The following is a 12,116-nucleotide window of genomic DNA, read 5'->3' on the forward strand; positions in this document are numbered from 1 at the left end:
GTAGTTCGTGGTACGAAAATACGAGATGAGGGAAGACGGCAAGTCGGACGAGACCCATCCGACGTCGTGCGTCGCTGTGCTGTGCATGGCGCCCGCCGCCTCGCGCGGCATCGGCCGAGGACGACGTCCTCGACGGTTGTCTTGCTGTCGATCTCGGATGTGTCGTCATCGCGGCCTCAGGGGCGTTCGGCGTGCCGTTGGCTTGTGTCGTGTGCGTTTGTGGGCGTGTTGTGTCGCTTCACTGCGGCCCAGGCTCCTCTAGGCCTTGGGGATGGGTGAGCGTAAGGGACATGTCACATGTGACGTGGTTTCATGCACGGGAAAGCAGAAATCGAGTTGTTGGTGGGTGTTCTCGTGGGCTTCACATGTTCCGCTAGTGCACCAACCGTGGCACATACTACTCTGGATGCATTTCGAGAGTCTGAGGCTTTTAAAATGTGCCTGAACCGCTATTGTCGGTCCACGCTCCTACAGGGGGGAACAACTCTAGTGTGGTCAGTTGCATTGTCAAGTTATGTGACACAAGCTCACGAATACCAGCATGCTCGGGGACGTTGATCGGTGGACAGCCAGGTAAAACATTAAGAGGACGTAGCCCTAAACAGACCGGATTTCTCCGGGAATGCTACAAAGGCATGTTCAAAGAAACAACCTGGGAAAGCAGGTACGCACCGACAGTCTGATGTATAGCATAGACCTCCGGGCATAACCGCCAGGAGACTCCGCCGTCATGCGACTGACAAGATAGAGCGATGCATCACGAGAGGCAGTCAGCTACAGGCAGAGGGGATACTCCGCTGCATGCACATAATTGTTTAGCACGCAAACACACGCGTTGGTGAGAACGGCCCCTCACTTTGCCCAACTGATCACCATTACCCATCACCATACGGGTGACGGCTGCCTTGACGTAGCCAACATCTCGGAGTCGCCACGATTGTGTCCGCACAGGTGATCGGTGATGCCACGCGCCAGCGAAGTCCGTCTCCTGATGATCGATAAAACCTACGAAGTGCGCAATTCATAGCGATGCGTTCCACCAGAGAGCTCGTCCGCACACCGTCGGGCGAGTGAGGCCTGCAGCGCGCAATCTCAATACACCATGGCAGCGGTTTTCGCGAGAAGCGCGATCACCTGGCGCGACCGCCATGTCAACGCAGCCTCGCTTTAGGTTATCTCGCCCATCTGCGCCGCCGCCATGAGAGCCCAAGGACAAGTGGAGACCAATGACTGTGCGCTGACCCGTCAGCCCAGAAAAGCAAGAACCCACGCACCCGCCCGCCTGCGTCGTTCGACCATCCTCTAATCTCCACCGGGACCACCGCGATGCTATCGGCCAAGCACGAGGTGTCCACAGCAGGCACCCGTGATTGGTACGCCAACACATTGCTCGGCTTCAGCGGGGACGCTCCCCACCCGAAGCGTCTTGTCCCCTTGCGGACGGCTATAGGACTGCCAAGGCAGCGGAGAAGGGCTGCTAACCAGATCATATGCCGTGAGGACCGGCAGATATGGATGACGGACATAGATACTGTATGTTCCGTCCGACACCATGCAGACGGAGGGGCGCAAGCACCAACCATCGCCAACGACGTGCCTGCTGGCGAGTGGCGGATCGTCGCCCTGCCCTCCGTTCCGCGTGCACCGCCCCCAGACTGCCTCCGCGTCGGTGTTTGGCCCATTCGCGATCCGCGCAGATGCCTCCGAGTCGAGGACCGCCAGCGTCGACGCACGCGCGTACGCGGGTTAAGTCCGGAGACACGCCGCCTGTCCGCACGCCCACCTGGGATCGCGGATGCAGCGCAGGGCCAGCTGACCGCCCCGCTTCAGACAAAGAGACATCCCGGAGGAGACACACGATCGGACGCGCCCCCGCCTGTGTGACAAAACGTACCCATATAGCCACAGGCACGACAGCAGCCAACGCCGTGATGTCACATCCGGGCGTGCGCTGCCTCGCGCGCGGGGTGCTGCGCCCACTGACCTGCCTGATTCTGTGATAAGGAACAGAAGCAGGCGCGCACTTACCAAGCGTTCCGCGGGTAAGCTGACTGAAGGCAGCAGCAGAAAGGGAGAGCGATGGCGCATTCGGGCGCACCGTTGGTCAGGAGCACGAGATGACGACCGTGATCTCGCCACGATGGGAGCACGGCGATCTTGCAATCGGTTCTACTGCGGCACGTCGTTACCACGAGCTGCTCAGGGCCAACGTTCTATGCGATTGCGTGCCCCAGCGAACGGGATGAGACGGAAGGTGAGTGCAGCGTGCATCGGTTGAACCAGAGTGGCATTGACGTGGAGGGATGATCCTGTAGGTGCACAATGACGAAGCCGTCGGAGGAATTACTGTAGACTCATGTTTGATCGCCGGGAATAAGAAGCAGTATGGGTCGTATTGAGGCTATTGAGGCACCGCTGGGTGTGGTGGGAAATCACGAGCTCGAGTGGGCTTCTGAGCTCATTTGGAGCTCATTGTGAGTTGACCAAATACAAGGTATGGGATTCGCTGATCCGGTGTCCTTTATCTAGAGCAAGAAGCGCCCTTGCAATACCTGAGGCATTGAATTCCCTTCTTGCGCTCTTCTCAGGAACGTACCATGAACAGAAACTCAGCCGAATGGAGTCTTGAACAGAAGTGCGATAGGACGACCTGCATATGAGTGAGAAAGCACGGAGATCTCCAGGTCTAAGCAACCAAACTTACGGGTCATGGGCGATTGAGGCGCCGCACTATGTCACAAATGGCTAGCAAAGTGCACGGCTTGCGACGGCGATCGGACAGCGATAGTCGACGAAGGCGACAGCGGGGAAATGCCTGAGAGTGCCTGGTCAGAAGGATCCTAGCGGACGGAAACTCTATTGATTGACCTGCCCGATTATGACCGTGGCGCGATAGTGATATGTCCGAACTTCCCGGTTGTGGCAGCGCGACAGACTAAGATAGATGCTAGGATAGTCTTCAGAAACTGAGCTGCGCCCCGGCACGCGCGTTGGCTGCAGGCTGCACAGGCCATACACTCTTTGATCCACCCGATGGAGCATCAGCCAAGTCTATAGCTGGATCGCTGTCTTCCGCGGTGGCGGACGGGGCCCCCGCGCGCAACGTCGGCTGGACGCCCAGCGCGGCACACAGTGCTTTGTAACGAGAACGGATTTGTCGGAAGAGCTTCGGGATGTCAAGCTCAGTTGGATCCGTAGCCGACGGGTTGACGCGGGGGAACTGAGCTAGAAGTGCCAGGAGCTGTCGAATATGCTGTGCTGCCCGACTGCACGAGAGCGACACGGTCAGCACTCGCGGGGAAATACAATGAAATGGAAGAAAGACGTACTCGTCTGCGGTTCCTCTCTGGGAGAGTATGACTTGCCACAGCATGGCAAAACCTTCGTAGAAGCCGAGTTCCTCCCACATTTCGAAGCCCTTCTCTCGTCCTAGGGCTCTGCCCTCGATAGAACCATGGATTCGGCCGTGTGCGAACCCGTCCTTGTAACCCTCTTCATAAAACCTTGTTTCCAACCATCAGGAGAGATGATGCACGATAGCCATGAACTACGCACGTCTGCTCCACATTTACAAGCTCTTCCAGGTCGAAGTCCATGATGTTTCCGTGTGGCGTGCTATGTACGACGATCGTCTTGTTATGAACGTGCAAAAGCGAGTGTTCCAATCTGATAGCGTGTATACTATTCACTCGGGCGTCGGCAGTGAACAAATTCGCTGAGCCTAAGATGGTGGCGGAAGCAGACAAGGTGCAGAAGCCGCGACGCGATCGGGATACCGATTGTTGTACCTTAGCAGAAAAATTGATTAACGTCGGCTTATACTTATCGATGGATAACAACCCCATAACACCGACCAATCAGTGGATAGCGGCTGTGGTGGCAGATCTCTATGTCGTTCTTGCACCATCACTGTTAGTCGGCAGCGGGGAGTATGCAGCAGTCGCTGAAGTATTCGTGTTGGGCGTGGACGCAGCATGAGTAACACCAGTCAGCCACAAGAGATACAAGTGAACCGGCACATAGCCCGCGATAGATCCTTACGATGTCCGGCCGTTTAATTGACGATGTACTGACCGACGTTTGCCGACTCATCTTCCCATGTAGATGGCCTGATACCGCAGTGGAGGAGTGATGAGGTACAGTGGGTACGTCACACGGGTAAATAGGGTATTCCGGTAGTCCGATGCAAGAAACCGACGGTATAGCGTAGCGTGTACAGCAAATGAAAGAAGCGAAGTGTATACTAGACCTGTGATGCGTTGCGTCAGTTTCGGCACGGAACCTTGGCGTAGTTACAACGGACACGCACCAAGCTCAGCTCCAGCGTCCACACCCGTCTTGCCCACAGCTTGATCGGATTCTCCGTCTCGCCAGCGCCGGCGAGGTTGACCTCCAGACCATCCCACCAGCATTTCCGCTGAAGAGCAAAATATGATCAGGAGGCTTGCCGCGAGCGTGGAAGGGGTACGCACCGCAGGCTTCCGCCAGAAGAGAAGCAGCTTCTGCGCCGTCGCCATCTGGTTGTAATCAATGGTAACCTGCTTCTCGCCAGTAGGACCAGGCGGGTGATGCACTATCCCTGTCTTCAGAAGCACAAGAGCTATTGAAGAGATACAACAGCGTGAGGGTTCCATGGCACGGTATCCCCATTCGTCGTCTCGGTCGAACCCACTGTGGACAGAGACTGAGGAAGGCAGCAAAGGAAGCACAATGCAAACTGACCTCATGCACAGCATGTCAATTAGGTGCTGCTCCGCAACGTTATTCTCCTTGTTCACGTTGCGCTGCAGGGCGGTAAAGATGTTGCGCTTGTGGAGAAGATACTCCCCGCATTTCCGCTTCACATCGAGGAGGGCATCATTGGCGATCCCATTGGTGTTCGTCGACGCGTTGCTGTTCTTCGGCGGGATGGAGAAGTACTCAAGCTCTTCCCTGAGAACAATAATAGCCTGTTTGGTCAAGAGCGGGTTCTGCGACGGCGACGGCCCAAAGTCAGACGTCGGAGAACCGCCATCCACGAGTTGCTGCTGAGCCGCGAATAAGCCGGGCGAATTCGCGGTGCCATAGAATGTCTCCGACGCATTGCGGAAGAAGGTGAGGACGTATGAGAAACAGTCCGGATCAAACTATGTGAGGAGCCAAGGGTTAGGGAGAGGTTCACAGCCCTGGCGGCTAGATGACCAAGACACGCACGTCCACAGCGTAAAGCTCCTCGTAGTCGTCATTATCTCCTCCATCTGATAACGCGGCGCTCTGACGACTTAGTACAAGTCCGTTTGGAAACAAACAGAGCAGGACGGATTCGGGAAGGTTCATGATAGTCTCGCGGTCCACGGAAAAGCGTTTGCCGCGCAGATCGAGGAGCAATCTCGTTAAGAGGTGGGGTTGGAGGTTCGTCTGCACAGGTGTCTGCGACACCTGCGTGATGGGCGAGCTGGAGAGCGAGACGGCGGCCATGGCGGCGACGGCGCAGATGGTGGTCGAGACGGCGGTGAGGACGATGGAGGCGACGGTCGACGCGCTGCCCAGCTCGCCACCGGCGTGCGCGACGCGGGGCCGCGCCAAACACATGCAAATACGATCACAGTGGAGACTTCCCCATTCGGAAGCCCTAAATTAATTGCAGTGAAACCAGGAAATGGAATTGAAATACCGTGCGCCTGGCAACAAGGTTCGCGCCGGCGATGTCTTCGTCCTTCGAGCAGCCGCCGTTCGCCCACTGCTGAACTCAATGACTGCTCCGCGCTCACGGAGCCAGGCGCGTGTATCTATCCGCGCGTGTCCCGATAGTCGCGATTGTCCGTGCACCGTTGCGTCTGCCCGGATGCCATCGTTATTTGGCAATCGACTCCGAGAGGCCCGAGTAATCATCATGAGGTTGTTCGCCATGCGCTGTCTTGGCGAATCTTACACGGAGACCATCCACTGCGGAAGCAAATCGCGTTTGCTCGCCTCGGACTTATGGCTGCGGTACGGCCTCGACATGTGTCCATGCCTGCGGGCCGACGCGACAAAGCAGGTCGCTGTGAGTTTAGGGCGATCGCTCTGATAGGAATTCACAGACAAATTTAGTGGGAGTGGAGCCAACACGCCGAGGACGGAGGCACGCTCGAAATGAGGTTCCGTTGGATTGGTCGAAGATATCCCCACGGTAGCTCACATCAAGCTTTAACCGTTTTGTTTGCCCGACAGTAGACGGCCTTCGGTTGCGGAGAGCTGCGTCTGGAAGTCTCCGCACCGCGTTTCACCGCCCCGAGTATATATTAGAGGTCCGCCGCCGGGACCCATATCTCGGTATACGCACACCTTATCGACGTTTGCACTCCCGGATGCAGCGCCTACTACCGCCTCTCCAGCCATAACGTTCACCTTCTGCCTCCCTCTAGCATAACCCGTCTGCGGGGCTTCCACGTCGATGGACCAGAGCACTTCGTTCTCATCTGCCGCCACTAACGCCTCCGGACATGCCGTTTCCGTTCTGATTTTGGTGGAGGATTCGCAGACAATGCTGGCCAAGTGGGACGACGTCCGACACAGATACCTGCCCGCCCTCCTCCACGGCCTCCGTGCAGACAACAAGACAAGTCCGGTGAGCAGCCCTCCTCGACATCGGCGCCTTTCCCGCTCACACACCGCCCGAAGCAATTTCGAATATGGTGGTTCACAAGCTCGCCAACGTTTACGCCCTTAACAACCACCGTCACTACCTTAGCCGACTATAATAATCTCCCTAATCTCAACCTCGGCCGCCAGACAGACACATTGATCTCGACGGGCACCATCCGACGCTGCGTCAACGTAAGAGTCTTTGTGCCACTCACCGTCATGACTTGATGACATCGTAAGTTCTTCATAGGTTTACCTGGCCAGTGGCAAGCAGCGTCGCACTAATCAACACCTCATTATTATTGCGGCGTCGCCTTTGCTGACAGGATCCGAAGGACCTGGCCCCGTCCAGGCTGGTATTGATCCCTGGGTCGGCACTGCCTTGGCGCTCTGTCAGGTCCGTGCCGTTAGTTACCAACATGTCGGTGTTGTGTCCCATCTGACCGCCCCGGCCGCAGGAGGAAATACACCTCCACTTAATCGTCGGTCCCGCCAATGAATCGAGGTCTTTCCGTGAAATGTTCTCTCGCACGGTACGTCCCCCCTCAGTATCTCGCGATATCCTGGCCAACCTCTCGCAGCGTTTTGCACAGACCTTGTCCGAGATCCCGCCATGGTTCGAGATCGATGCGACACGGTTCTCCATCCTCATATCGGGTCGTGCACTACAGCAATCACAGCAAGGAGGTTTGTGCTGCTCTGCTGTTGCCGGACGCATTCTTCCCTTGACAGCTTGTATTTCAAGCAGCCACTACCCCGCGGTCTCCTTCGACCAACGTCCCGCTCCTCGATACCCAGCGTAGAAGCCCGGAGATGCTGCTCTCGCCAACAAATGCGTCGCCTCTGTCTTCGCCAGTTCGCCATATTAGCCCGACGTCCAGCCGCCGTTCCTCCGTATCCGCGACCTCGTCGCCCCGTCAGGACGAGCGCCCCGCCCCGCACACCAGGGCAGCCACTGACACCCTCGGGCTCGTCGGCTATCTCCAGCGCATGCATGGGTTGACCAAGAAGCGGAGCTATGGTGCAAAGCCGGGCAAGCGTACGACTGCCCTCGCGGAGGGCCATGTGCCTGGACGCCCCATCCTGCCGCGCCTTGACCTGTCGTCGCCCTACCCTCGACCTCAAGTACGCTCCGCCGATAATGTCCTTGCGTCTGCCCCGTCGTCCCAGCGCTCCAGCCCTACTACCGACCGCCCCTCTGTCGATGATCGTCTTTCGCGCAGCAGGAGCTCGTGGCAGCCACTATCGCCGCCATCCGGCTCTTCTGGGCCAGTCCCACTATCTGACTCCACCGCCGCCGCTCTCCGTAGCCTGGAGGCCATGGCACCTCGCCTCTCCGAATTTCACACTCTCGAAGGTCCTTTGGCTAGTGCTCGCTCGCCCACCGGGCGCGATACCGGACGCGGCACACAGCTCATGCGGGCGCTCGCCCACCGCGATGCGACTTCCGCGGACTTGAGCATCCAAGATATGCAAGCCCTGTCGTCGGCTGACGCTCAGGGAATGGCAGTCGCTGACTCGTCCCAGCAGCCATCCACGCTGGACAGGAACGTCAGCCTCGATCAGCTGTCGTATTACACTATGATGTCTTCCGCCAGCCAGGCGTCATCACCGCTCCCCTCGCCGTCGCTTACCGCACCGGAGAGTTCCGCCGAGAATGTAGAAGATCAGCCCTTCATTGTCACTCCCGAGTACGAGGCCTTCGTCGCCGCTCGCTTTGATGAAGCGGTGCGGTCAGGCGCAATGCAGGCGTCCATGGCGGCCAACCTGTCTGGCACCCTCTCCGCGCCGGCCGTGCTGATGACCGGCGACGTGATGTCGCAGGCGCAAGAGATGCAGCCGCCTATGTATGCCGGACAGCAGCTAGGAACACAAGGCGCCGGCCAGCAGACAGGCATCCCATATGACTCGTTTGCTTACTCCACTGCCCCCGCTGAAATCGGAGGGCAGTGGAACCCTGACCATGGCTATTTCCAGGACCCGTCGCTTTACGGAGGGCCCTCGGCAGGCGAGTGGCAGGCGCGATAATTGAGGGCTTCGTGGCTCGTGTTACTGCAGTGTTCTGGAATGTCTCGAATTGTAATCGTGCTCTTGCTATCGTTCTTCTGCTTCGTTATACTCCTCAGTGTGCGCCATTATGTATCCGTGCTGTTAGTATAGTCTTCTGGTTTGGTTTGCGCTCTGCTCACCGTTGCGGTATATACCCTGCAGATCTTTGGGGAGGGCTTCATGTATTCCTGTAGCATACTTAGCATAATGTACATTACGACGTTTCGCGGATGGCTTGGGTGTCGCAGTCGAGTGCTTGATGAGAGATACTATGCGCTGCCTACCGCACAGTGACGCGCGCGGTTTCTTGTCATTGGCCCTTTTCCATTTGGTGTTGCTTGTGTCGAAATGAGCAAGCGTCAGATGCTTAGGATAATCCCTGCTGACGTCGCCTCGCGGAGTATGGCGCCAAGATGCTATTCCAGACACCCGTTATCTATCCACGGAGTCACTCGCCTATGTTGTGATTAGTTGACGTTCACAGCGGAAGGATACTTTCCTTACTTACAAGTGTGCTCGACCTTTGACAACGACGCGTATAATTCTGGAGAATATATCCATGGTCGGTACGCACGGTGTATACGGAGCGCATATGAGGATAGCCGTGACCGCACTGCGGCAGAGGACGGGCCTTGGGCGGACTCGGGAATGGAAGGCCAGTAAAATGCGATTAGCAAGCATTATCCCACCGTTGACGCAGCGCCCGCGAACGTAACCGCGAAAGAGGGCACATAATTCTCTCGCATAATACGCCGTATTATCCCGACAAGCGGCCTGCTGTCCTAGTATGACTATAACCTCTGCATGAAGGACGCTGTTCGGCCTAGCAGATAAATCCTCCCAGGATGGGCACCCCCTCGGCGCGCAGGCTTCACGCTCAAAGACCCTCCGGCAATAAACAGCCTCGCTTAACCGCAGGTAGACAATGACTGCAGTCAGAGAACATCAGAGAAGAGTGAGGTGTGTACTTGGGGACTGGTGGTGGCAGTACTTGTCAAGAGTTGACACGAACTACACGGTGTAGCCAAACTGTGATTGACGAGTTGCCGACTGATTTAGGGTCGACATATCCGCTTATGGAAATAAAATGCCACCCGAGAAGATGACGTAAGCCATTGTGGCGATCCAAATTTGAATTGCTGACGACCGTCCCTTGTTCACAGCTTGGACCCGCGATGTTACCGTGACCTTTTGTTGTAACCGCCTTTGAAGCGTGTTTGAGTCACTTATGTTTGCTTTGGCCTTTCATAAACTGATATATGGGGCGCCTCAAGCGCCCCTCCTCCTTCAACCCTCATAACAACCACGATGTCGAAGGCCCTTTTCACCATCACCGTTTCTCCGCTCTTCGCTGGGATTGTCAAGGTCTTCTTACGACCTATACATACCACAGCTACGTTATCCTCTGGCGCTTCTGCTACGCTGGGGACGCCACTCCCGACAGCAGGGATCACTGGCAGGCCCGCGAACTTGAAGCGCAAACGCGACGAGATGGACAGTACGTCGAACATGCATTCATCGCCACCTAAGTATATCCCAGATGACCATTAGACTGCTGCGTGTAGACGATGCCAGCGATGCTACCCATTGTGCCACTCGCGCGACACCTTCACCTGTCCCCACCGAGATCGACGACACCATGACACAGGCCGAGCACATTGAGGCCGCCAAAGACATGGGGGTCAAGGTCCGCGACTTCGCATATGAGCCATCGTCTCTTGCACCAGTACCAGAACCGTGGCGCAAACCTTTGCATACACTGGCTGTACACGATCGCTACCTCCGCGCCTCAAAGCACAAGGGTATCTTCAAGCTGCCCGGGAAGCTGCTGTGGCGCCTGATAGACTCCGGACTGGTCACGCAAGAAGAAGCCCTTCTAAACTGGACACAAGAGGATAGGGAGGCGTGCACGGCTTATGCGACACGCCCCCGTGGTCCATATCCGTACACCATGCCCACTGTCCGGAAACCGACCGCCGAATATCGGAGGCGCCTCTGTCGCGCGATTTATGGAGCTGCCAAAGACGACGTCCCAGAAGAGCTCATTTATATGCCTCCAAACACTGATGACATGGACGATGGCACGTCCGAAGTTCCTGGAGCTAACGCCACGATGCGTACCCTCCCACCCGAATTCGTAAACGCTGTCTCTGCAGCAATGGGTCCTGTAGTAGAGGAGATATCTGGAACCCTTGACAACACGTCCGTAGAACGCCCTGCAGCGAAGAAGCGACGCGTTGCTGAACATGACTCTTCGTCGCCTACACCCGCCGAAATCTCCCCCACGTATTCGGAACATAATCATCCTTCCTCATATACCCACGAAGGCTCACAACACAGTTCGACGCGCGAGCCTGGAGACTCGACGGGGACGATTCCAACGCAGGCTCCTCTTGATACCCCCGCGCCAGACGCGCTTCCGCCTCCTCCGAGACCGATACGACGATCCAACCTTGTTCGGACGGAGAGTGTCATCTGGTGAGCACAGCGTTCGCGCGCCACGTTGGATGCTGTACGACACTTGTAACTCGGCATCGTGTGCATCTGGCGTAGCTGTATCACTAAGTGCACGGACCGGCACCTATACCCTATCTATACCAGTTGCTGCCGTATTGTTAGCATTGAACAGATTTGGCTCGTTCGCACTTAACTTTGCATGTAGTGAATTCGTTCAACGCTGGGCGCTGCGCGCTGAGCAATGAGTTGATTTACGCACTTAAAGCAGTGGTAAGTTACGTCCGGTGAGTTCGACGCATTCGCAAGTTTATCATTACGTCAGCGACGCGAAGCCAGCAGACTCGCCAATTCGGACGAAGGCCACGCTCCTAACTTAGTAGCCTTAGCTCTCTCATCTCTCCTCAGACTCAACTGGCTAAGCTTGTACCACACGCTGCTGAATACAATCTTAAATCGTGTGTCAACGTCATGAAGCAGAGAAGCAAAGAGGCGGCGTGCGCGCCACCGTCACCCGGACGGTGGCAGCACTGAGCATAGCCATGGCATCACTGCCGCCTGACCGAGGCTGAACGTAAACGTAACTGATCGAGAAACGCCCGGGCGAGTTACATTCTCGTTCACTTGTTGCGATCTCAGAGAAGAACTCTAATCTCTCTGCCCAGCAAACCAACGCGACACGATGCGGTGACTGCAGCAAAAACAACCGGCGCGTTGGGTAGTAGCCACGGAACCTTCCGTATCTGGAGATGTGTGTCCACCAACGCCCACGTCGTCACTTCTCGCTGAAATGAGGCATCGGCTCACAAGGATAAACGCAAACGAGCAGAGAGTAAAGGGGATGCTGAAGTTGGCGCGGCTGGGACCAATGCGCGTGGTAGAGGCTCTGCAGATAGCGTTAGCAGTGCCCCTCACGTCTGACTGTCCACAGCGGGGTCATATACGAATGGGCTCGCATCGCATCGCATCGGTATTGCTGTTTGCATTCTGCTTCACTGAGACTCGCC

General features: G+C 56.7%; 4 protein-coding genes across 4 annotated transcripts; 2 read left to right on the forward strand and 2 right to left on the reverse strand.

Moving 5' to 3' along the window:
* Positions 1–2,927: 2,927 nt before the first annotated feature.
* On the reverse strand, positions 2,928–3,789 carry C8Q71DRAFT_440219 (DUF1715-domain-containing protein). The gene is made up of 3 exons (XM_047918560.1): positions 3,556–3,789; positions 3,330–3,503; positions 2,928–3,266 (listed from the first exon to the last, which is right to left on the reverse strand). Exons 1-3 carry the CDS (start codon positions 3,594–3,596, stop codon positions 2,960–2,962), a joined length of 522 nt encoding a protein of 173 aa, XP_047782596.1. The 5' UTR covers positions 3,597–3,789; the 3' UTR covers positions 2,928–2,959.
* Positions 3,790–3,878: 89 nt separating this feature from the next.
* C8Q71DRAFT_743621 (uncharacterized protein) lies at positions 3,879–5,511 on the reverse strand. The gene is made up of 5 exons (XM_047922892.1): positions 5,194–5,511; positions 4,723–5,126; positions 4,473–4,671; positions 4,310–4,417; positions 3,879–4,249 (listed from the first exon to the last, which is right to left on the reverse strand). Exons 1-5 carry the CDS (start codon positions 5,455–5,457, stop codon positions 4,244–4,246), a joined length of 981 nt encoding a protein of 326 aa, XP_047782597.1. The 5' UTR covers positions 5,458–5,511; the 3' UTR covers positions 3,879–4,243.
* Positions 5,512–6,415: 904 nt separating this feature from the next.
* On the forward strand, positions 6,416–8,634 carry C8Q71DRAFT_702186 (uncharacterized protein; the record flags this gene model as incomplete). Its single annotated transcript, XM_047920234.1, has 6 exons — positions 6,416–6,589; positions 6,643–6,798; positions 6,857–7,003; positions 7,065–7,139; positions 7,188–7,297; positions 7,830–8,634. 6 exons carry the CDS (start codon positions 6,416–6,418, stop codon positions 8,632–8,634), a joined length of 1,467 nt encoding a protein of 488 aa, XP_047782598.1.
* A 1,057-nt stretch (positions 8,635–9,691) lies between these two features.
* C8Q71DRAFT_743630 (uncharacterized protein) lies at positions 9,692–11,299 on the forward strand. Its single transcript, XM_047922893.1, has 3 exons — positions 9,692–9,762; positions 9,819–10,153; positions 10,221–11,299. Exons 2-3 carry the CDS (start codon positions 9,964–9,966, stop codon positions 11,135–11,137), a joined length of 1,107 nt encoding a protein of 368 aa, XP_047782599.1. The 5' UTR covers positions 9,692–9,762; positions 9,819–9,963; the 3' UTR covers positions 11,138–11,299.
* Positions 11,300–12,116: the final 817 nt, after the last annotated feature.

This window comes from Rhodofomes roseus, assembly GCF_022264815.1.
Source record: "Rhodofomes roseus strain CIRM-BRFM 1785 chromosome Unknown C8Q71scaffold_4, whole genome shotgun sequence".
NCBI lineage: Eukaryota > Fungi > Basidiomycota > Agaricomycetes > Polyporales > Fomitopsidaceae > Rhodofomes > Rhodofomes roseus.